Source organism: Anopheles merus, chromosome X (genome assembly GCF_017562075.2).
Source record: "Anopheles merus strain MAF chromosome X, AmerM5.1, whole genome shotgun sequence".
NCBI classification, from domain to species: Eukaryota; Metazoa; Arthropoda; class Insecta; order Diptera; family Culicidae; genus Anopheles; species Anopheles merus.
This window is the reverse complement of record NC_054081.1, coordinates 4,191,476-4,215,867: the sequence shown is the minus strand read 5'-3', so window position 1 is coordinate 4,215,867 and position 24,392 is coordinate 4,191,476. Positions and strand designations below refer to the sequence as shown.

The 24,392-nt window shown below is 51.1% G+C and overlaps 2 protein-coding genes across 5 annotated transcripts in view; both read left to right on the top strand.

Moving 5' to 3' along the window:
* Positions 1-346: 346 nt before the first annotated feature.
* LOC121597038 (glycine receptor subunit alpha-4-like) lies at positions 347-6,984 on the top strand. 2 transcript variants are annotated; one of them, XR_006005371.1, is made up of 4 exons: positions 347-1,444; positions 1,856-2,036; positions 2,179-2,863; positions 2,941-6,984. XR_006005371.1 is itself a non-coding variant. In XM_041922502.1 (3 exons), exons 1-3 carry the CDS (start codon positions 1,365-1,367, stop codon positions 2,668-2,670), a joined length of 753 nt encoding a protein of 250 aa, XP_041778436.1. In that variant the 5' UTR covers positions 347-1,364; the 3' UTR covers positions 2,671-6,984. The 2 variants fall into 2 exon arrangements, 1 of the variants encoding a protein (XP_041778436.1); XM_041922502.1 differs by having other exon boundaries at positions 2,179-6,984.
* A 1,810-nt stretch (positions 6,985-8,794) lies between these two features.
* LOC121589893 (netrin-B-like) overlaps positions 8,795-24,392 on the top strand; it is a 57,159-nt gene continuing 41,561 nt past the window's right edge. The window contains exons 1-2 of one of the 3 annotated variants that reach the window (XM_041909159.1): positions 8,795-9,114; positions 9,717-11,047. In XM_041909159.1, the coding sequence (XP_041765093.1) occupies positions 9,868-11,047 (1,180 nt within the window). In that variant the 5' untranslated portion in view covers positions 8,795-9,114; positions 9,717-9,867. Of the gene's footprint in view, positions 9,148-9,716; positions 11,048-24,392 lie in introns of all 3 variants that reach the window. The other 2 variants (XM_041909151.1, XM_041909146.1) reach the window with 2 other exon arrangements.

The window sequence follows — 24,392 nt, the reverse complement described above, 5'->3', positions numbered from 1 at the left end:
CCGCAACGGAGGGAGTGCGTGGAGAAGGGAGGGAGGAAGCGAAAGGACGGTGTCCGTTCCGCGAAACAGGCCGCGAAACGGCGAAACGAGCCTGCCTCTTCCGCTCTAATGGAGGACGCTCGGGACGCTCAGGCGAGGAGTCGGCGGCGGCAGTGTGTGTGCTGGCACTACCCTAAATAGGATTATGCAAACACTGGCGAATTGCGCGAAGGCATCGCGCGCGCTCGAAACCGGCCTGGCCCCGCCTGTCTTCTGTCAGTCCCTTCCGCTTTCCGCGACGCTGCTCGGCTAGAAGAGCTCGGGTCCGGCACGGTCCTGCGTGTGCGCCCGCGCTCAGTTCGATCCCGAAGATAGGCCCGATAGTACGTCGCCAAGGTACTGCTGCGCTTACCTGCGTCCTTGTGCATGGTTGTGGGTGTCCCCGGTGGTGGCAGTGGTGTCTGTCCCGCAATCCCGTCGGCAACGCGGATGGATCTCGTACCGCCCGTAATCGCTGTGCAGTGTCTTTCCGGGGTTGTGGCCATCGTACGGAAGTGTCCCGCGGCTGTGATTGCCGATCTCGAGATCAGTGAGCCAGTGAGACAGCAGCCGTGCTAGAATTTGCTGTGCGTACTCTGATCCCCTCTGAACAAAAAAAAAAAAAAAACTCGAGCAATTAGTTAGTGCCCCATTTGTGGAGCGGACCACCCGCCCGAAGCTCAGTCAGTAGGTCGCAAACGGGGGAACGGGGGGAAAAAGAAGAGGAATTACATCAGGGCCGCAGCTTTCCACGAACGGCGCGCACAATGAAGCCCAAACCGCGACGGTGGTACCGCTGGTAGGAAGTGGGCGAGGGTGCTGGTGGTGTTGGTGACTGGGAGTGAAGGCGCGCAGCTGTGAAACGAGGCAAAAAAGCCGCCCATCCCCCCTTCGGAGTGGACGACTCTGCAAGGTTGTTTATAGTCACACACAGGGCAGGCTAAAAATCGATGACGATTAGTGCCAGAAAGGGGGTACGGGAAGACTGATACTGATAGAGAACGGCAGAAGAAGAAGAAGAAGAAGAAGAAGAAGAAGAAGAAGGAGACCAACACAGCTATAGTGTCACCTCGCGCACACACACACACATAACCACATTACACCACAATCATTACTATCGCTGAATAGCGCTGGGTGCGTCTGTTGTGCGTCGTTCGGAGTGTGCTTGGGTGTCTGTGCCTAGGCGCCTCTTCAAAAAATTGCGCGACAAGATCCCGGACCGGATCACGACGGGGGTGACGAAAGCCTGGAGCCTGATAGTGGTGGTGGGGGTCGTCGTGGTGGTGGTGGTGGTGGACCAGCAGGACGGATCGATTGAGCGCGGCAAAGGGAAGCGACGGACGGCGATGGCGAGCAGGGTAGCGGTGGTGCTCGGTTTGGTACTGGCCAGCCTGAGACCGCTGGCAGTGGAGGGGAAGATTTACAGGTAAGTGCGTTTCACGAGCTGGTGGTCAAATTGTGTCGCGACGGTGTCTTGTAGTGATTGCGGCAGAACCGCAGTGGCCTGTTAATTTGGTGGCGAGAAAACAGAAGGCACCAATCGGTCTGGAAGTAGGTCAGCTGCGCAGTTGACGTGCGATATGAAGATGTGTGATGTGTGCCTTGCTGGATAGCAGTAAGCAGAATGCAAAGAGAGCATCTATGGAAGGGGAGAAGCGATCAGCCTGCATCTCCAATAAAGCCCAATACCACCTCAATCAACCAAGAACCTCAACTCGATGCAATCAAACTCCGACATATCCGGCATGTCCAGCAATCAGAACAATCTGGATGTGCTAAACATTTGTTCCAGTAGTGCTGTACAGAGGGGTTTGTTGCCCATTGTTTTTCGTTCCAGAAACTACTCCGACATCGGCGAACTGTCCAAGAATCATGCCAGCCTGTCGCTGTCCGATATACTGCCAACACACCAGAAAACATACGACAAAAACCGTGCACCTAAGCTGCTAGGTCAACCGACAGTCGTCTACTTCCATGTCACTGTCCTATCGATCGACTCCATCAACGAGGAGTCCATGGTAAGCGGCATTACCACTACCACTACTACTGTTGCCATGTGTTGCAGCATAGTGCTTCTTGCTCGGGTCTTTGCTTTATTTTGCTCACGACCACTTCCTCTCCCTGTTTCTCTCTCTCTCTCTCTTTTGTTATGTGTAATAGACGTACGTGGCGGACATCTTTTTGGCACAAAGCTGGCGCGATCCGCGCCTACGGCTACCGGAAAACATGAGCGAAGAGTACCGGATACTGGACGTCGACTGGCTGCACAGCATCTGGCGGCCGGACTGCTTCTTCAAGAACGCCAAAAAGGTGACGTTTCACGAGATGAGCATACCGAACCACTACCTCTGGCTGTACCACGACAAGACGCTGCTGTACATGTCCAAGCTGACGCTCGTCCTGTCCTGTGCGATGAAGTTCGAGTCGTACCCGCACGACACGCAGATCTGCTCGATGATGATCGAAAGTTGTAAGTATGGGCAGTGCCAGGGGAAGGGATGCAGGGTTTTACTGAAGCAGCTACAAAGGAAGAAGTTGGCGGAAGAGTTGCCCGAGGTTTGGTTTTGGTGGTTTGGTGGCCCGTGGAATCCTGAAGCTGAATGTCGTGCAGGCGCAGCATTTGGAGGTGAGAGATCTTGCTTTGGAATGTAAGGTGTTGTGTGTTATTAGTAGATACTGCTATGAATACATCAGCTGCAGCAATGCCTATCAATAGTATTACTGTACCCGTCTGGTAAGAGTTGTTCGGTAGCTTGCTAGACAATTTCGCAAAGGTTCTACGCTCTGCTTCCAAAACCTGGGGACGACCTCCAATAGTCCGTTTTTATTCGCAAGGATGTACCAGGTATGCATTCTACAGGCTCAAGTACGCAGGCAGAGTTCTACACCGCACCGCATCTGTTTTGTTTTTGTTGTAACCAGTGACCCAATCAGCGATTCAGCCGCCTCAGCTCGATCAGAAACATCATCACCGAGTAGCTCGTCTTCAGCATGCTGGCGAACGTTTGCCACGACACCTCGACGATGTCGCTGCCGCGCAAGGACAGGCTGCGCTGCGTCGCGAGCAGTATGATGCTGAGCGTAGTCCGGAACTCGCGCAAGGCAGCCGGCTGCTCCTTCCCGTACCGCAGCCATTCGGACCATTTATCGTTGTACAGCGTCCAGCCAATCCGCTTGTTCTACCGTGGGACGGGAAAGGAGGTAAAGAAAGAAAGGGTCACACACACAGGACTTGATAGGCGTCCGTCGTCGTGCTAGGTACGCACCGTTGCCTGCAGTCTTCGACGAGCTTGCAGCAGTAGTACCACTCGAAGACGAGCAGCACTGAGAAGATTGACACGCAGACCGACACAAAGTTGAGCCCGTAGTACGAGATGAAGAAGGTGTCGATGGCGAGCAAGAGCAGCGCGGTGTAGTACTGCACGGTGATGGAGAAGCTGTGGACCCGGTTCACCTCGCGCACCTGTCTGGGGAAAGCAAAATGGTTGTAGCACGCGTTTATCTCCCAATCTCCGCTCGCGCAACGTACTTCAGGACCACGCAGTGCTCGCGGACGCAACTGCCCAGCTCGCGGTTGAACTGCTGCCAGAGGTGTTGCGGCTCCTGCGCACCGGCGGCCTGTACGTGGCGCTCCACCCGCTCCAGCAGCCCGTCGAACGTAAATTCCACCAGCAGCAGCTCGGCGTGCAGCACGGTCAGCATCGTGTGTATGCTGACGAAGGTCGCAATGAACGCGCCGAGCCCGTTGAACGTCATCGGGCGCATGATGAGGTGTAGCGTCCAGGTGAGCGGCCGGTTCGTCGCCAGCAGGTAGTCCGGCATGCGGAATATCTCGTGCCAGTGCAGACCGCTCGCCTCGTACACGACGAAGTTGAGCACGCCGTACACCATCAGCGCCAGCATCAGCACGTTGTTGGTGCGGAAGGCCTGCTGCCGCAGTGCGTGCGCTCGCGGGTGGCCCCGCAGAAACCGCTGCCCGTTGATGTGGTGCTGGATCGGCTGCAGCTGGGCGTAGCTGCGGAGTAGCAGCACGTACCGCGCCACTATGCTGGTGAGGGCGAACTGGCCGCACAGCAGGCTGATGGCGAGCGGCGTGTTGTGCTCGATGTACGCCACCGCCCAGGTACGCCACAGCCAGATGATGGCCTGCGCCGGCAGCAGCAGCTGGTAGAGCAGAAAGAGGGCGCGCAGCCAGCGCCGCTCGGTTTGCAGCTGCACACCTGCGTCGGTTGGGGTGAGTGAAGAAGAATTGAGTGTGAAGGCAGGCGGCAGGCGGGGAAGGCGAACGGGCTACCGTGCAGGATGAACTGGAACTTGAGCAGCACGAAGAAGTCACTGTCCCGCTGGAGGTCCAGAATGGGGGACAGCCTCTGACGGACGTACTTCCAGAGCGTCATCTTCTTGTCGACGGACGGCACCGTCCTTGCACTACTGACGCAGCGGCAGTGCCATTGCGGAGATCTTATATCGGGAAGACCTCGCCCAACACTGTGCAGGATTAATAATGCAGGGTAGCAAAGTTTTTGGAGGAAAAGTTGAGCTCAGCTGATGCCCTTAATTGTAGGGTTTTCAAGTTTGTTTGTAGACTTCATGATGCAATGTGTTCAAACATGGCGAAGAAAGTTTCTTTTCACAGCGATTAGACACGTTTAGAAAAAAAAATGTTTGTTGCTAGGTTCTTGCAGCACATCTACTAGTACATTATTCTGAGTCTCTACTAGTACAGTCTAACGTTCATTCTGGCATAGTAACTTCCAGGAACGGTTACGGTAGAGGTGTTGAAGCTGGAATTGAAGAGAAACTATGATATTAATTATTCAATTGTATTACTCATCAATTAAAAGCTCGTACGTACGCTGCTGCAAGTCTCATTCCCCTTCATTAGCACGGAAGATTTTGACAGCGAAGAAATACTCCCGCCTCGTCCCGCGTGATTTATGGACCTGCCGCTCGCCCAAGGTCCTGGTAATGATGGTCAATCTAGGACATGATTTTTACGAAGCAACCGTGGCTCGTTGCTGCATTTGACAGCACCACATACACGGCTGGCTCGCAATGAATATTCAATTCGGAGCGTAGAATAAAAACAAAACTCTAGGGACAAGATAAATCAACGCGACATTTTGCTTGCCATTGATCGATGGATCGACGGGTACTGGCGCGCTGGGATGAAGGTGAAAATGTTTTGCTTGCGACTCATTTCCTTCTACACGCCTGATCACCATTAGGGGTTTTCACCCGGCAGGCAGTGTACAATAAAGTCTTTAATTTATAATGCAACCCAGCGCGATGAGACCGAAGCGAATCGATTGCCCAGGCAAGGCAATTAATTGGCCCGCCCTCGCGCGAACCGACGGTTTTTAATTGTCGGGCAAATGGGCCACGGGTTTTGAGCCGGCCGGAGGCGCGCTTGAATAATGAAGTCGTAAAAGTGTTAGCAAGTGGGACGGTGCACCGCGAAGATGGATTCATTTCCTGCCCGCTTAAGTACCCGCGCGGATGAGTAGGTTTGATTCTTTGTTGCCGCCATGCCACGGCAGTCCAACTGTGGCACACACACACACACATGGGTAAACGGATCCGCGTCTGGTTGTTTGATTTATTAAAATTAATAAACGTACTTCCAGCCGGCCAACGAAGACCACTGGTGCATTTAGTGCTAGCAGTGGGGGTTTTTTTTCGCGCTGGAATGTAACCTTGGCAAAGGGCTGCCCGGAATGTGCGCCCGAGTGGCTAGGCGTGGGGCGGGGCATTTTGGGAAACAAAGTTACGGCCGTAAATTCGTGCAAAATAGCGGCATTGCGGTCCCTGTCTAGACGGGGCCGAAGTGCACTCAATGCAATAGTTAAAGATTGGTGCCGTGACCAGGATGTGAGCAGAGACAAATCGTGCACCGAAAATGTATCACATTCATTCTGGCTGATTGAACCTTAGAAAACCAGCATTGGCTACTGTTACCGTTGATGGAGGCGTCACGGCACGACGCACTGATCGCGAAGAGTTCGAGCTCGGTGATGACGGTGGCACGATTTTGGGTTTTGCGTCTTACGCATCCAGCCCGCAGCAGCGGTAGCGGCATTAGCGATGGGTTTCTGCGATTTGTTGATGGTGGTCACGCACCTGTCACGGTGACCTGATTCGCCTGCTGTGGGGGATGTGGGCAAGGATGGCCGCCACAAATGGCCGTCGTTGGTGGTTTTGGGCGGTTGACGCTAACGTTTTAATGAAGGACCTTGCACTGGCGCGATCGGAAGATTTAAAGGCATGGTGGCGAGTCGTGACGGTGAAGCTGCTAGTCGTAAAAGCTGGAGTTCAACTTGCAGTAACACAATAAAGCTGTATAAAAAGTAAGGATGTGTAGAAGCTAAATAAAACTATAATGTATAATGTAATAAAAAAAGTATATTTTAGTTGAATAACAGGGAATGAATACAGTAAAGGTTGGAAATAAAATGCATTTTGTACAGTGGGGGAAATTATGTTAAGCGTACCTTCAATTATGAGCCATTTTGGTGTTTGGTTAAATCCCTACTCCTTAAGAATTACATGAACATACACTTCAGAGTAAGACTTTACAATTATAACGCTTAAATGTAAACTTAAAATAACTGTAACACTGTCTTTGTTGCTGTTCTAGTGACATAAGCAATAATAGCTATTTTTATCATGATTGACGATGTAGAACACACATTTGCTCAAAATGTAAGCACAATTGATTGAACAAAGACTACATTACATATACTGTGTGATAGTTTCAAATAACTTTGATTATTTCATTGTGCGCTTCAAGGGACTAATAACTGTTTAAGGCGCAATTTTATCATGTATTAAGCTGTCCGTTAGACTGATGAATGTTAACTAGTATGTGTTGTAAAAATGGATTTATCCTACTTATGATGTCTTAATAAGCCAGCCATTGGTGTATTAGTTTCCGAGCGGAACGTATGTCGTATGTAAGCGTTTTAAGGCCGGGCTACATTGATCGTACTCCTTAGTGTAATTTCGATTTTCACTAGCGCATCTGGCGGCGGCTGGTGGAAGCTTTTTTTGGTCGTCGGGGGAATGGTCGTGCCGGATCTCAAATTAAAATAGTTTTTTAACCGTTTTTCGATGCGAAAACGGCTGAAATACTTGCACAACATATTTATGTATCAATTACAAAGCTTTCCCAGTCCAGTTAAAGGGAAAAATATGGAAAAATAACGTTTTTTCTAGAGCAGCCCTAAATTGTTTGGCAAAATGCTCCGGCCAGCCGCCGCCAGGAGCGCTAGTGAAAATCAAAATTAAACCAGAGAGTACGATCAATGTAGCCCGGCCTTTAAACATTGATCGTACTCCGTAGTATAATTTCGATTTTCACAAGCGCATCTGGCGGTGGCTGACCGAAGCATTTTGCCAAACTATTTGGAGCCGCTTCAGAAAATATGTTATTTTTAAATGTTTTTTACTTAAATCGGACAAGAAAAGTTTTGCAAAACGTGAATAAACATTTTCTGCACGCATTGCATCCATTTTCATGACAAAAAACGATGGAAAAACTACTTAATTTTGAGATCCGGCACGACCAATCCCTCAATGATCAACAAAAGCTTCCACCAGCCGCCGCCAGATGCGCTAGTGAATATCGAAATTACACTAGCGAGTGCGGACGGTGTCCCCTGGCCTTTATTCGTTTATGGTTAAAATTACTAGTAATTATTTAATACAACATTTCAATGAGCTGAACTTAGGTCTAACATATGTGTAACACAAAATAAAGCTTAATTAAAACATTTATATATAAAGTATTTATTTTGTATCATTTTATTCAAGGATCAAACAGGATTTTGAAACTAAATTTGCTAAAAGCGTACATTATGTTACCGCACTGCATACCTTCAGGCGCTTATCATGCCCATCGAGCGGCAAGCGTTACTTGTACCGTGTTTTTAGAACTGTTTTTGTGCTTCGTTTACTCAATGAATTGTTTCATTATTTAACTTCATTTTGGAGGATAATAACAATTCCATCGGCGAGGGACGCTTTACGCTGTTTGAAGATTATACAAAATAAAATAAAAAAAACAAATGATGTAATAATTATCGCCTTCTTGTTGTGAAACGCGCCAGGTACGGTGATTTAGCTATTTAACTTTCGAAACAAAGACTTGTTAATGCCACCCATCCATTTTTTCCGTACTACAACTTTTGCTGGTCCATAAATTATTGAGCGTCGTAAATATAATTTACAGCTCGTTCCCAAAACTTTACAGTGTAGCACCGTCCCGCTGTTGCGCTGCTGCCGTGAGTCCAGCCAAGATGGAGGGGAAGCTGCATCGAACTCCCTCCACCGCTCAGCGCCCGAACCAATCGGCAGCCAATCGGACGCGGGGAACGCAGCACCAAGCACGGTTCGTGCCGGGTGAGCGCCTGCCGAGCAGACCAATCCGGGAGAAGTCGTCCGCCGATGTGTCGCCCCGATTCGGCACGGAGAGGTCGCGCACAGCCATCGCTGGCCGCTCGCGCTCTCGCTCGCACTCTCTCTCTGTTAGCGTTGCAAACACACACACGCTATCTCTCTCTGTCGCCTGCATTTCGATGCAGTCGCAGCCGAATGAAAATCACAAGGCACACTCATTTTCCTTTATCTGGCGTTGCGCGGCGTTCATCTCGCTTTCCCACGCGTCCCGGTCGCTCACGCTCTCTCTCGCCGTTTGCGCACGCCGTGATTGCGCCGCTGCGAGTGCCGCTGCGAGTGCCGGCCGGTTGCTGAGAGCGAAGGATACGGGTGGGATGTCGCACCGCTTGGCAGTTCAGTTCAATCTGTGTCCGACGACGGTGCGGTTCGTAGCGGTGAAGCCGTGAAGCCGTGTTTTTTCGACTGTTTCAGTGGCGTACTGGCTACTTCCTATGCGCCCTGGTGCACCCATCCGGCCACCTTTCCTCGCTGTTATACGTGTGTGTGTGCGCGCGTGCGTGTGTGTGTGTGTGTGGTACTAAGCGCTTGTTTGTGCAGTGCAGCAACAGTGTCTGCAAACCGGTGACGTTACAGCACAAGGAAGTCCTTAATTCTTTGGAATCGCTCGATTCCTTCTCCGCGTGTTGCTCGAACGTGAGTGTACGTGTGTGTGTGTGCATTGTGTTTGTTTTGGTTAGTTGTACCGTCTGTGGTGTTGTTTTTCGCATAGAATCGGTTCAGAGCGTTTGGCGGCAGAGCTTGCAGACGAGCCGCGCAAGAACCTCTACAATCAACAGGACGCGACGCTACTATCAACAGATCAGTCGGGGGACATTGATTGGGGGTGGAAAGCGTCTTTCAGCTCGGTGGTTTGGAGCATCGGGAAGACCCGAATGCCGTCGGCGGGGTCTCTTGAGATGTGCTCGAGATATCCGATCCCGGCAGGCGACGTCTGACGTACATTCTTCTAGCCAGTTTAGATTGCACAGGCTGCCTTTGCAAGAATACGGCCTCCCTCCCCGACGGCTAAACGCAGGAAAGCGAAAGAGACTTTTGAATAATTTATGCCGAGACATCAGGAAATTGATGGTGTCCAGGCCTAGGTCACTGGGCAACCTTCGCCAGGCGAGCGCTAGGCTTTGGTTGGCGTTGGTTAGCCTGCAGCAACTTTTGGCTCTTGTCTAGCTGCACCAGCCGTAGAAGCTGCTGCCCATCTATCGTAGGCTTTTTGTTTTTTTGTTTGTTTGTTTCCGTCTCTTTAGCTCCAGCTCCTACTCCCCACCCCAACCGAGGGCGGCGTCCTAGTGGAGTTCCGCGTGCAGCGCCCCACGCGGCAAGGGGACGTATCCGTGTTTGTCTGTGCCCTTCTCCGTGTGTTTCCGTGTGTGTGCGTGTGCGTGTGAGTGTGTGAAAATGCAACCAGCAACGGCCGCCCTGCTCTTGACACTAGCGCTCGCCGGTGAGGCGTGGGCCGCCCACCGCAACCAGTACCTGCGCAGCTTCCCGGTCCACTCGGTGAACGATCCGTGCTACGACGAGGACCGCCCGCGCCGCTGCATGCCGGACTTTGTGAACGCCGCGTTCGGCGTACCGATCGAGGCGTCCTCGACCTGCGGCCAGGGCAAACCGGCCCGCTTCTGCGATCTGCGCGACCCGTCGGACGGCCAGCCGCTCGGCGGGACGGCCGGGGGCCGCTCGGGCCCGATCGAGTCGACCTGCGAGATCTGCGACGAGACGGACGCGTCGAAGCGCTACCCGGCGCTCGCCCTCACCGACGTGCACAACTCGAACAACGTGACCTGCTGGCGGTCGGAGCCGCGGTCCGGCACGGTCGACGCCGGCCCAGACAACGTGACGCTGACGCTGTCGCTCGGCAAGAAGTTCGAGCTGACGTACGTCAGCCTCATGTTCTGCCCGCACGCGATCCGGCCCGACTCGATGGCGATCTACAAGAGCGCGGACTACGGCAAGAACTGGCTGCCGTTCCAGTTCTACTCCTCCCAGTGCCGGAAGCTGTACGGGCGGCCGACCAAGGCGACGATCTCGCCGAGCAACGAGCAGGAGGCGCGCTGCGTCGACCACAACCGCTACAGCGTGGACGGCGTGCAGGGCTCGCGGATCGCGTTCAGCACGCTCGACGGCCGCCCGTCCGCGCCCGACTTCGACAACTCGGTCATCCTGCAGGACTGGGTGACGGCGACCGACATCCGCGTCATCTTCCACCGGCTGCAGCCGGCCAGTGGCGGCGGTGGTGGTTCCGCCCCGCACGCCAAACCGCAATCAACCGAGCTGGTCGGGGGCGGCAAGTTCGGCGGCCTGCCGAAGAAGGCGTCCGACTTTCTGCTGCACGGTGGGCGCGACAGCCCGGCCGCGGTCGGGTCGGGCGTGTTTACGTACGCACTGTCCGACTTTGCCGTCGGCGGCCGGTGCAAGTGCAACGGGCACGCGTCCCGGTGCGTGAAGGGCGCGGACGGGAAGCTCGAGTGCGACTGCAAGCACAACACGGCCGGCCGGGACTGCGAGCGCTGCAAGCCGTTCTACTTCGATCGGCCGTGGGGCCGCGGCACCATGCGGGACGCGAACGAATGCAAAGGTAGGTGCAGGCACTAGGAAAAACAGGGGAGGGGGGGGGGAGGGAAAGAGTCTGAGCTAGCTCGGTACTGCCGACGGTTGTTACCGGTTTTTTTTTTGCAGCGAGCAACAAAAAAGCCAAACAAACCAAGGCTCAATGTTCGTGCGGCTGGTTCGGTTGGCCGTGGGAGAGCAAAGTTTCAATTTCTCCTGGCAGACACCCATACTATACCGTGCCTTTTTGGAGATGTCAGCAAGAAGAACAACAAAACAAACCCCTGCGCTCACCTTTCGGGCAGGTTGAACTTTGCCGGAATGTCACGTTGCGCTGCTCGGGAAAGATGAATTTTGTTTGCTTCTTGCCTGCCTTTTGCAACCGTAAAGAACACACACACATCACTGAATGCACCGAAGTTGCGATAACGAAAAGGGAGCTGGAGGAAGGGGCAGAACAAAAAGAGAAACCAAAAACACAGCACAAAGAAGCGTAGACGTCGGGCGCGAGCTTACAGGACGCGCTGCCAACGCTCTGCGGGCGAAATGGGCGAAAAAAGTTCGTCGTCTACTTGCAGGGTTTTCTTCTTCTTCTGCTTCTTTTTTTTTGGGTGCCGCGTGTTTGGCTCACCCTGTCCTAGGATAAATATTTACGGTTTGGTGTGTTGGTTTTCCTCTTTTGAGCAGCCCTTCTGATTTCCTCCCACCACGGCCACCGCGGAGGACCTTTTTCGCCCCGTGCAGACCCCGTGCCGAGTGGCAGCGGCGATATGATTCTTCATCATCATAGAGCTTGATTATTTCCACTCTCTCTCTCTTGCTCCGCTTCGTGAGCGTAATTGAAAGTAAGACGCATCGCTTGGAGTTGGAGATTTCCGGAAGTTGTTGTTGTTTTTTTTTTTCGCCCCCACTGGACATCAAAACTTCAAGAGGACCAGCGCTACCTGCTGAAGCGTTTCTGAGATAAACATCCAAAACACACACACACACACACACACACACACACACACACACACACACACACACACACACACACCACACACACACACACCACACACACACACACACACACACACACACACACACACACACACACACACACACACACACACAAACAAACAGCACACAGGTTGACTTTGCAGTAATCGATATGATCCTACAAAAAACTTTGGCGAAGAAGTCCACAACCACACTGGCTGGCAGAAATCGATGCTCTAGCGGGCCGGAACAAATGGGCTGATACCGGTACGTGTCCCGGGATCACTTGCGGTCCCATTGTGTCTGTGATTTCGCTGCCCTACCCTTACCCGCTGCGTCCGCCATGTGCTCCGGGTTTTGCCTCTCTCACACAAACACACACACACACACACACAGACACTGTCACTTCCGGCCAGCGCTCGACCCAATAAAGCGCGGCAGGAAGGCTGTGTTGTTTTTTGCAGCCCCTTTATCCCGAAATGAACCAACGAAACGAAACAAAATGAAAAAAAAAGGAAAAGGGATTAATGTCCTCAGCAGCAGTCGGCTCTGCTACCGCTCTGACCATTGCGGCTGGGTGTGCCGGCGTGGGTGGCCACAACAGGCAGGGAGTCGACCCTGCCGACAGATCCTTCCACACGCGCGCACGGATGGCTGCACGTGATGGGCAGAAAACCCCCCGTTGGCCACTATCTCCCGTTCCCGTTTTGCAGCCTTTCGCCCTATCGCAGCACATTGGGATGCTGCGATGTAGAGGTTTTAGTGGTGGCGTGAGTTTATAGTGCCTAATTTGGTGTTTGCAGACCGTTGGCGTTGAGCTACTTGTTGACGCGTAGCACACTAATTGCTGACAGTTTGACAGACGGACGGACTACTAGTCGGTGCGGTTACGCTCAGTGCGAGTGTGTCAATGTCCAACATTGAGTTGACATTACTTCTCAGCAATCGAGTTGAGTGAACGTATTTTTGTGTGTTTGTGCAAAACGGGAACTTTTTGCACAACTCAGAAAAACACACACACACACACGCACACAAGGTTCGCCGCACTGTGTTTGTTGCAGAAGCGCACTCATGCTCTCAGGCCCCTTGAGGCTGCCAGGATGGATGGGCTGTGTTTTGTTGTGTAGTGCAGGGGGAAACAACAACAGCAGAAAAACCCCTCCCTTCCTACTTTTGTGCTTGTGGGTATTTCTGGTTTTTATATTTCTATTTTGCCGTGCGTGCTTCCTCCCTGCGCTCGGTGCTGCAGCACGCGCATCGGCTCAGGGCAGGAACGTTTGCCGGTAATCCCGCGTCAAGCCTCCGGGTCCTTGAGCTGGTACCGCAGGGCTGCATCTGTCGAGAGAGGCCGCTTCCTCCCTCCATTTCTCTCTCTCTCTCTCTCTCTTTACCTCTCTGTCTCTTTCTGCCGCTTTCTTTTGTCGCCCGTGTCTGGCTGATGTCTTTATCGTCCCTGCGTGGCTCGGAGGGAGTCGGGGGCCACGGGTTTTGCAGATTAGAGATATCCTTGTTGTTTGCCACAGGCAGGCCGACCGGGGCCGTGGGTTTGATTCTTCGTGGTCCTCGAATCCACGAGTCCATCTCTGCGTGTGTGTGTGTGTGTGCGTGTTTTCAGTTTATTTGTTTCACCGGGTAGCCCAACCAGTCAATACCTAGCGTGCTCTCACTGCCATTCCCTCTTAGTTCGGGGTCTCGGTCCTCTCGAAAGAAAAAAAAAAAAAAATTCCTGCAAAAGGGACCGCAGCTGTTTCGACCGTCTCGTGGCTCGTTTGCTCGTGCTTCGGCGCTCGGAGAAATTGAGGAAGCCATTCGGGCGTAATGGGCTGCATTTATATTCATTAACCTTGCTGCGCTGCAAAGGATGGAGCGCAGCACACTACCCCCTAACAAACCGGTGCCGGTGTGGTGCATCCTGCCGGCAGGCTCTCCCGCTGGGTGGAGCGCATGGTGCGAAGAATTCGAATGCTTACTTCAGGCTCTTTTTTTCTTCTTCAATGTGCAAATGGGGAAGGGTGTTTCGGGTCGTTTCTCGCTTTGCCAGAGTCTTGCACCCTAACGACTCTCCACTTGTCACCTGTCTCCACTAGTCGGGATGGGGGGGCTGGTTGAGCTATACATGGGTAAAGGTCACCACTCTGCCTCTCCCTGCGGGAAGAGATATCGGTGAACTTTGAGGAAGGAGTGGTCGAGGCTCAACTTTTATTGGATATAGCGCTGAAGGTACGGCTTACCTTTAACTACCTTGATTTGTGGTCATTTCGGCTCCGGCTCCGATTTCGAGTTGTCAAAGTGCTAAGGTAGTTAGGTCTAATGAAGTGCCTTTCCGTATTCCCCCCTTCCATTGCAACGAGTGCCCGGACTTCCGTCCTGGAGGAGTGGTTCAAGTGGTTCGATTCCCCAAAAAAAAAAAAAAAAAAGGGTCGTCTCGGCACAGCGAGAGCTGAAGTAGGCAATCCGAGCGGCACACGTGAAGTGGTCGCTTTGTTGCGAGCTGCTCAGGCCTAATCAGGAACAAATCTGCAAATGCGTTCCAATGCAGGAAAGTAGCGCAGAAAGGTTCTTTGTTTGCGGGCTCGACTGCTCGTTCCGCTGCGTACTTCATTACGGAAATTCAATTGAACTGTGCCCTTGCGCACAGTTATTTAGGGGTTAGTTTGCTTTTGCAGCTCATTGCTATTCGAGATGCAGACGCATGGATGTTTGTCCAGTGTGGCACCGCGCGAAGGCCCATGGTTCGGGTTTGTTGCGTTGTGTCGAGAAATCTGGGTAAATCTATGACCCCCTCCCAAAAGGTGGAGAATACACCTCACCCAGATTAGATAACGGGTGGAGAGGGAGTCATCCAACAACACCTATCGATGCCGGAAGTCTTTGACTGAGTCATTCGGAAATCGGTGGAAGGAGAGGGCGTGCATCACACGCCACTACGGAGGAATGAATGATTTCTGTTCAAGTGAAGGTGCCTTTTTTTTCGGCCGAAAGCAAACCCTGGTGACATCGGTAGATAAGAGCCCGTGCAGTGCAAACAGACTAGGCTTCCAACTAGACGACCGTGTTCGAAGAGGGGAGGAATCTTGCGTCAACGCGGCTCGGCAAACACGGCAAAACCGACTGCTTGCGACAGCGAGGCTTCGCGCGCTGGAGCTGATCCAGCACCGTAGAAACCACCGGCGCCACAGGACAGGGCAAAACTTCTGTACTGTCATCGAGATGGTTTCGCACGGACCCGCGCTACAGGCAAAACTTTTCGTATTAAATCTCACATTCACAGGCAGGCCCAGCCTCCGCGTCTGTTGCGCATAGTTGGCTCTCTTTCCTTTCTCTCCGCCTCTCTCTATCGCCCTCGAACGGTTGTTTCGGGGCTTACTTCAGGGTTTCGCCTTGCTGTTGCTATCTTCTTGCGGCCGTCTTGCCGGTGCGCCGTCTGACATACGCACTCGCAAGGTTGATGATGAGGTTCTAAAAGCGCGCTCTGCCAGCACGCTTCCAATCTTTGCCACGGTGGGAAAACGGGAGGACATATTGAGAAATTAAGAATGTAGGGAAAAATAATTTCGTTACATTTTTGTACCCAATTATAGAGATTTTGAACCGATTTGCCTCATTCGTTTTTTTTTAATTTCTGGAGTCGACCTTCAAGGTTTGAAATGCAAAATATTGTGTTTTGCTTTTAGAATTGAATACAGGCGTTCCCCGATTTACGACCCCCTGGAGTTATGACGATTCGCAGATATGATGATTTTGATTTTGACAGCTAAAAGTTGTAATTGAGAAGAAATTGATGTATTTTTTTTAATTTCTGTGATCTCCATTACACACACACTTCCAAAGATTCCTCAAATACCCGTTCTTGAATATCAATACCGTGTAAACGGCTTTTGGAGTAAAATTAATACATTATCGAACATAATTTTAATAAATTGCACACTGTCATAGATTCCGATTCTTCAACATCGGTTATAAACTTCATATCCACAGATATTCGACATACGACTATTTCGACCTACGCCTTGCTTTGAGACATTGGGGCCCTTTCCGTTTGAAGTTCGAGGGCTGAAATTTCAGCCTGTCAGCTGTTTGCATTGTATAGCAGCTATCTAAGTGAGTACACTATACAGGTGGGCTTATCCCAAGGGGTATGAATTTAGAAGGCTGATTTTTATTGCCTCTGCTTCTGAATGAAAATATTAAGAGTGTTTTGAGTACTCGTCAAGCATCAAGAAAGCTTATTTGAACAAAAGTTTTCACCCATCCTGTCAAAAAGTGATATTCAAATTTGGTTTTAAAAAACATACTATGAGACCACCTGGACTACATACATTTTGATTCTAGATTCCATCACCTGATCGCTTTAATGCACCTTGGGATAAATGTAAACAATACCGTATTTTCGAGCAGGTACTCGAATCTAATTCTAGCTTTGTGGCTAGAATAATCTAGACTGAAAATTGCAGGCTAGTTTTTTTGTGTGTGGTTTGTATGGAGTGTTTACATGATTTTAGCCTTCAACTGACACACTCCATACAAAAAAACTAACTACAATCGTGAAAGCCCCCATTGTTTCGGTCAAAATACAGTCCTATCTTGGCGGACACCTGTACAAGAGTCTAAAGGGTAGCCTTTTGCGTTAAATCATACATGTTTTACTTTAAGTGCAGTATCAAATCAAATCCTTGAATAGCTTGAATTGCACGAAAAAAATAATAAATTGTTTTGAATAAAAAGTAGAGCCTCATCCATAAAATACGTCTTATAAATATAATCGTTTTTATGTTTTTTTTTATGTTTGAAAAGTCATTACAATCGTTGCTGATACATTGTGTCTCTAACTCATCTCTTTTTGTTTCTTTTTAACGGTGTGTTACGGTTTTTGCGTTTTAGGCATCTTTTTTTGGACATTGTGGCAACATGTTTGGCTAAAAAGCACGCATTTTTGCCTCGTTGTCATAAATTTGCGTCCCTACGGCAGTTATGACTGAATGTTAATCGCTTTGTTTACAAAGTGTACCGTAATTACTTAACCGTTGTGTTTTAAAATTAGTCAACATAAGTTACACAACTATTCATTACACTGGTAGAACTAAAATGATTAGGATTGTTATGTTTGTTTACACAGCATTAAAAAGCGTTTTAAAAACGCGCAGTTTCAAAAATGACAGAAATACAAATTGAAATGTTTTTCTTTGTTTTTTGTTTGTGACGGAAAACATTAATTACGCCCAGCGTTTGCCCTCGGCTTGCCCCGCTGTGCAGTGGTGCACGAAACCGCAGAACCGCGCGAATGTCCCCCGGTCGGCTTGCCAGCCAGCTCGCGCGCTCGCAGGCATTCTTGCGGCCGGCAACTTCGGCCGTTCTGGGCCGTTATTTACACTTTTCCATACACATTAACATTCATAATGCTTGTTCGGTTGCCCGGAAAGCGGACCTCCATTCCTTTGCCCATCCTCCATGATGGGCAGACATGAAACAAAAAAAAAAAAAGACGTGTGACCGCGGAATGAACGCAAACCTGCGCCAAAAAGGATAGCTCCCCGTCAGTAATAAATTGCACCTTGACGACGCACGAAACAGTAAAGTGTGGAGGAGGAAGAGGAAGAAAAAAGCAAAACAAACCCTCCGCTCCAGGAACAAAAAAAAAAAAAAGAAAATAAAAAAACACTGCGATACAAAATTCCGCAAATTTTAGCATAATTTTGTTCGAATCGCTTCTCTTTTTGTTTTACGTTTTTTGCTCCGCACTCCGCGCGCGTGATGTATGGCGGGGGCTGTTTCTCGGGCTGTTTGTTTTGGAGGGGGGACTCCCCCCCCCCAGATTGAGGCTGCTGTGGCTGCTGCTGCTGCTTAAAGGTTGCTCCTAATTAAACACCTTGTGCTATGGCGTATGGCCCGAAACCCGAACCCGCCAAAGTTTGGCCCGATTGTTGGGAGAGGGAGCGAGCGCGCGCCGAATGAAGCTGTGTCATGAATAATCAGGTGAAAATAATTAATTGCTAACCCGAAAAGATGGAGCAAAAGAGGCACACAGAGAGAGAGAGAGAGCGAGAGGAACAGAAATGCACGTCGGACGCAAGTTTTGGCAAAATTTTAACTTTTCACCACCGAAAGCTTTTGCTGCGAGATGTGTTTAACTTTCGATGCTAGATAAAACATGCTTTCGGCACTGTTGCCCGCAAGAATCTTCCCCTCGTGGGCCATCATGGGACACCTTGGTGCTCACCACCTCCCAACGCCCAAAAGTCATCCGCTCGGCAGGCACTTGCTTTGTGGAGCTATGATTTACTGCTGCCAGCAAACAAAAATTATGGCACTGCTCCCGGATGACGCACGGCCCACCGTCGTCGGCCCGCCTGGTTCGCCCCGGGCGCAAGGAAGCGGCTGTGTCCGGGGGAGCGTGTACCACCCGCGGGAGGTAGCGGGCGCTGACTGACAGTTAAATTAGATCCCGAAGGGCGGCCCGTGGGCCCCGCGGGTCCGCTTCTGTTCGACAGGCGCTGTCCGAGCGGGACCCGCGATAATCAAGCCCGGCGAGAGCGGGGGTACGCTGCCGGACATTTGCGTGACCTCGTAAAGCATACCGAACCCCCCCTTGCACGAGACAGTTTATCGACGATTGAGATGATACCCGATACCCCGCACGGCCGGCGGGCGACCAGATTTCGGGATCGCTGGAGCCGCGCGCTGTCAAACCGGCCAGCAAACCGTCGGCAGGGATGCTCGCAGCAGGGAACATGATACCGGCCCCGGGGCCGGGGCGGAGGGAACCGCGCTCAAAATGTGCAGTCGGGACCCCTCCCCCCCCAATCCCCCAAAGCCGCCCCCTTCCTGCGCTAAAAAGGGGGCCCAATGGGCGGGCTTAGCCGGGACCGATCGGCGCGTCTAAATGTGCCAGCAAAGCGATCGTGTCTCGGCACGGGGCCTCCGCTTGTGTGTGTGTGTGTGTGTGTGTGTGTGTTGGCCGGATCTAATTTGGGGCACCGAAACTCACCTCTGGCGAGTTTCTCTGGAGAGAATGGTTGGGAAGGGGACGGTGTGGACCACAAGCAGCGATGCTGGAAGATTTGCGGTACAATTAAAATGGACCGAATAGCACCTTCTTGCCATCATCATTCGCGTGCTTCGCGCACCCCGCTAGCGAGGTGCAAGGGGAGGGGAGGGGGGGGGGCCTCAAGATTTTCTGGACGACAAGTTTGCATACTGATGGGTGTGTTTTTGAGGCATTTTTTGCCCACCGCGCTGTCCTCTTGTGGCAAGTTATCGCGAGCTCCAAAAATCCCAAATTCCCAATTTCCACTGTGGCGGGGCTTGTTACTTCCCTCCGCGCCTGATATGCGTAGAAAATTGAGCCAGGTAATGCCGGAATGACGGGCGGCTGAGCCGAGCCAAACGTCGCCACACGCGTGAGTGCGATCTGCGAAGGGAGGGAAGTCACATGGATGTTTATAAATGCTCGGCGGGATAGCGTTACGTCCTTCGGTGTGTACGGGCCAGGAGCTGCGGCGGGAAGCGAGCAGCGCAAAACCGTTTGACCGTTTGCCTAATTGGATTTGATTTAACGAGCTCGCGGGCTGGCAGGCGTCTTCAAATTTGCTTTGAATTTCGAGTTTTCGCGCATTCGCAGCATCGAAGCAGGGGCTCCAGCCTGGCAGCTCGGGTGACGCGACACAGGAGAAGCACTTGTGAACGGCCAAAGCCAAAACAGGGAGAGGGAAGAAAAGAAGACGCAACAGACTGCCCAAACGAATGTGGAGGCCGGCAGTGTCCGAATGCCTGCCCCTAATGAAGTCACCCGTGTCCGCGCAGTCGTCCAGGTGATATATATCTCGCCGTGAGGCTAGCATCTATTGGAATCCGATTCGATTTTCAGACCGTTAATTGGCAGGATTGTGCCGAGCTGGCATTGGAGGTGCGTGTGTGCCTACGGTTAATCTATCATCGTTCTGTTTCGATGCTAAATTGGAATCGGTGGGCCCGTTTCCCACGGCGGTTAAATGGTGGCCCTTTTTTTTTTGCTCGCTACCTGCTACCAGTCACTAGCCAAAACACCCCAAAAACACCACTTTGATTGACGTGTGTGGAAAGGGGGGGGGGACAAGCGGCAAGGTTTATTTGTTTAAAATCTGGCCGAACGGCCAGCCGAAGAAACCGGGCTCCTGTGCGGTATTGGTCGTGGAAGCAAAAAAGAAGAAAACGCAATTAAAATACAGCGCGACCAGCGTCAGGTCCGAGAGAGGCCGCGCGCTCCAGCGCCCATTTGCGTTCAATCAAGCGCGAAGGTTAGCGACACCCGAGCCCTGCCGGGATCTTCTTTCCCTCCCAAGGGTCCTCCCCTGCTTCCACACACACACACACACACACACTAAAAAAGCGGAGGAATTTCAATAAAATTGTGTTTGAAAATATTTAATTTGTAATTAAAATCAATCGAGAAGCGCGCGCGCGCCGGAATCGAATTTCGCTCCGCTCTCGTTTGTGTGTTTTACGTAGCTTTTTTTTTACGTTCGGTGTGCTGCGTGAACATCGAATGCTCGGGCTGGCTCGAATGGGTGGTTTTTTGGGAAAGCACAGCCCATCCCATCCCCACTCCGCAGCACTCCGTGTACTTCCGAGCGAGATTTAATTAGCTACTGTCACTTCACATTTGTCGATGCTTCAGTTGCGCTGGGCTAAAAGGGGGGGGGGGGGGGGGCGAGAGACAGACGCCGGCGGTTCAGGTGTGGCCGCGGCGTGCACTGCTCAAACTTGACAGTTTCAATATTGCTCCTGAGCTGAGCTCCGCAAACCGAGCGGACGGAAGGAAGGAGCGGAGACGGAGCAGCGAGAAATTGAAATAACACGTGTTTTCGTCTGCCGGGTTGTTGGATTTGTTTTTGTTTGTTTGTTTGCGTTTTAGAGCACATTATTTTGGGGCGGTGCTTAAGGTGCCTGCAAACGGTAGCATTATTGGCGTTTGATTAGATCCTCGGAAAAAGGCTAATTGGCGGACGCCTTTAGGCGAAAATGTAAACAAAACCACAACTTTACCTAACAAATGGGAGGTGTGTTGCTTTGAAATGGATAACGAGCTACGAATTGGCAAGAAAAAACGAGCTAAAAACAACACTCAAATTGCTCGACTGCACGCAACGATGCAGCAAGTGTAGTTACGGTTTTCTTGGAACAGATTAGAGCCTAATGGAAGCAGCATTCTTGCTGCCTGTGTTGTACTTATTCACCATCAAACCACTTGCCACGATTGCGTGTAGATCCTTTCGATCCTTTTGATGAGCCTCAAATTCATTTCTGTGCTCTGTGCTGCACCGTCCACTTTGCATTGCCCGCCGAGCAGCAGTTTGTATCTTTTTGCTTATTTTCTCGCTCTTTATTTTGTTTTAATACCTTGCAACTAGTAAAGAGAGAAAGAAAGAGCAAAAAAAATCAACCAAAAATTCCTTTCCCAACGATGATTCGGAAAGAAATCGATCGGACTAACCATCACTTATCTGCCCATCTAGGTAGCCCAAAGGCAACCGAAAAAGCGCCAAACTGAGCCACACTCGAACGCTCCCAAACTACACCAGCCGGTGCTATAGAGCTCGCTCTTTGTTTTTACCTCCGTTGGAGCGTTAGCGATGGGTTTGCTACTGGAAGAGGGAAGAGCAAAACAAGCCTGAGCGCTGCAATGGGGGCAACTCGTGCACTCGTACACCGACAGGCCGATTTAATTATGGGCGCGAGAAAACGTGCCCATCAAGCAGGCAATTTACGTTTGCGAGCGATTTCGTGGGTACGGCGGCTGAAGCGGCATTTTTTTTCTGCTCCTGACTGATTTTGATGTACACTGGACTTGAGTCGTTGTTTTTGTTATTGGCTTTTGGTTTGCTACAATTTCTAGCGCAACGTTTCAAAGGTAGTAGCCGTGTAGCAGGGTGCTTTATCATTGCCGAGTAGTGCGTGTTGTGCGTTGAAAACATCGACAAAGACACTTGCTGGTAAACGGCTACGAGCTGTGCTAGGTGTTTGTTGCTGTATTTGCTCGATGAAGGGTTTCTCGCCTATACCCATATATTATTATCCTTTTAATTGTACAGGTAGTCCCCAAGATGCGCTATTAATGCGGAAATTACAACTTTCAACCTTTTTGAATGATTTTTATGAAATTCTAGCAGTAAAAAACAGTACAATTTGCTCAAAAAAATATCAAATTGAGCCAACCGCGTATCCTCGAAGCCACGCATACGAGGTACTGAGTATCTCGGGGACTACCTGTACTCTTTGTTTCATTCTTTCAATTGGTGGATCATGTTTCTCTATTTCGTCTTGATCATTAAACACATCATCACACAGCTTATAATACATCCGTCTCTGCTCGTGTGCACAGGCTCTAGTACTTCTATTTTTAACCATCACCATTATGCTGATGTAATAGTCCTGAAGGTCGTATTAAATACCTCACCCTTAGCTTAACCTAGACCGTACAGAAGTGTCGCAGATAAAAGACCGATAAAAGTACATGCTGCCCATCGGTCAGCCTCTACTGCGACGAGTTGCAAGTCATCACTACGCCCTCTACCTACACTGTCCGTGCAAAAACCTTACGCGAGAGCTAATTTAACAAGCCCGCTACCTGTTGGCCCGACTAACACTGCCGAGTGTGATAAAGCGATCCGAGTGTGCTGCCCCGAGGTGCACGTAAACACGCCGAAAGGTCAAACATCGTACAGGTATGCCGGTCGAGCTGTGCTAACACCACACGAACACATCCGCCCATACAAAGAACTCTTTCTCTCTCTCTCTCTCTCACACACACCCTAGCGTACCGGTATTCCCCACCTGGTGCCGGTGACGGTAGCGTTTTTTTTTGCTCTCTGGGGAAATTTTTGGCACGCTTCTCCGCCGCACACCCTGCACACGGCGTCGTCGCGCGCAGAGTGAAGGTTGAGTGGTAGGCTATTTTGAGCCTTCGGTGTGGGGCGGCGTCAGTGCAACCCGTGGGCTTGGGTTTGCCTGGGATCGCCATCCGTGCGAGCGCTTCCGGTGGTGGGCCATCGAAAAGTCGTCGCATTTTCCCGCTCATCCAACCGTGTCCAGCTGCCAGGTGGCGATGATACCGCCCGGCAACACGGTGTGCACGGTCGGATGTCAAAAATTTGCAACCCAAATATCTGCTCCGTTCCACCAGGCTGATCAAAACCTCACCCTGCGCGGGCACTAGCCTGGCTGTACGTCCGAGGCTCTCGCCTGTACAGCTAGCATTGTTGAAGAGGGAGGGACAGGAGGACTAGTTGACACCGGCAAAAGCGACAGTGTCCCAATCAGCTAACACTTTTCCTTTTGCTTGGGCACCCGTCTCAGGAATGGGTGGCAGACGCGCCCCCGCTACCCGTTCGAATGCCAACTGATGCGCGGGAGTAGTGAGTGATGTCATCTGCAGCAATGTGTGTGTGCTTGTACATCAGGTTTTTTTAAAGCTATTCCAGGGTGTGTCTTGCCCGATAGTCGGTGTATCCCGCACGCAACACCGTACTCTGTGGACGCCCTATTCTCACCCATTGGGGCGTCTGTGTCTGTGATAGTGCCGTGGCAAATGTGTAGACGTTGCTCACGCAACGGTGCGGAATTCGTCCGACTGATACAGATGAGCACATACCGATCGGTTGTCCGACACACGCAGCCGATCTTTGATCTGACGCAGAGGCAAAACCGTCGCATCCGCCCCCCCCCCCTGGGTATCGGAATAGTTGAAAAGCGTCACGGCACGTCAAACGGTGGCTCGGTGATGGGGGGAGAAGAGTGCCATTAATCGGATCGCTCAGGTTTGGCGGTGTTGGCAGTTGGCCAAGCTTGCCAAAAAGGGTGAACGGAGGTGGAGGAGTTTAGAGACGCCTGGTAGACATCGTCGGGCAGTGTTGTCTACCGGCCAGAGCGGCCCGAGAGTTCGGTTACGGGTTGAAGTGAGTTGAAGATGTCACGGAAAGTGAGGCGGCCGCTCGCTAGGTTCTCACGCAGAATGACCAGGGTTCGACAAAGTCTAACAGGTCCGAGGCGAATTGCAATTAGATCTTGTATCTGAAAAAAACTGAACGCGAAGAGATAATTTTGCCAGAAGTATTCTTCAGAATTTAACCTCCTCAAACTGCAGTAGGTAACTTCAAAAAGTTATGCCAATTTCTTACACAATTTAAAATATATTGAGATTGAATGGTCTGAATGGAAGATTTGTGGACGAACTAGCTCGGCCTTTCGAAAATCCAGGAAAATCAAACTGTCTTTCACTAAACGAGGATCTAGTAGTCTTCTGAGGATATGACATTGCATGATATTTTCAAGAAAATTGTTAAGTTCTAAATAGATGTAGAGAGTCTAATGAAGCTAGCAGGCTCTAAGCCCCAAACACAAATATCTTTAGCTTTCATAGA

Coding starts and splice junctions, on each gene's coding strand:
- LOC121597038 (XM_041922502.1), top strand. CDS start 1,365: ATGGCGAGCAGGGTAGCGGTGGTGCTCGGTTTGGTACTGGCCAGCCTG. Junction 1,445..1,855: donor GTGGAGGGGAAGATTTACAG/GTAAGTGCGTTT, acceptor TTTTCGTTCCAG/AAACTACTCCGACATCGGCG. Junction 2,037..2,178: donor CCATCAACGAGGAGTCCATG/GTAAGCGGCATT, acceptor TATGTGTAATAG/ACGTACGTGGCGGACATCTT.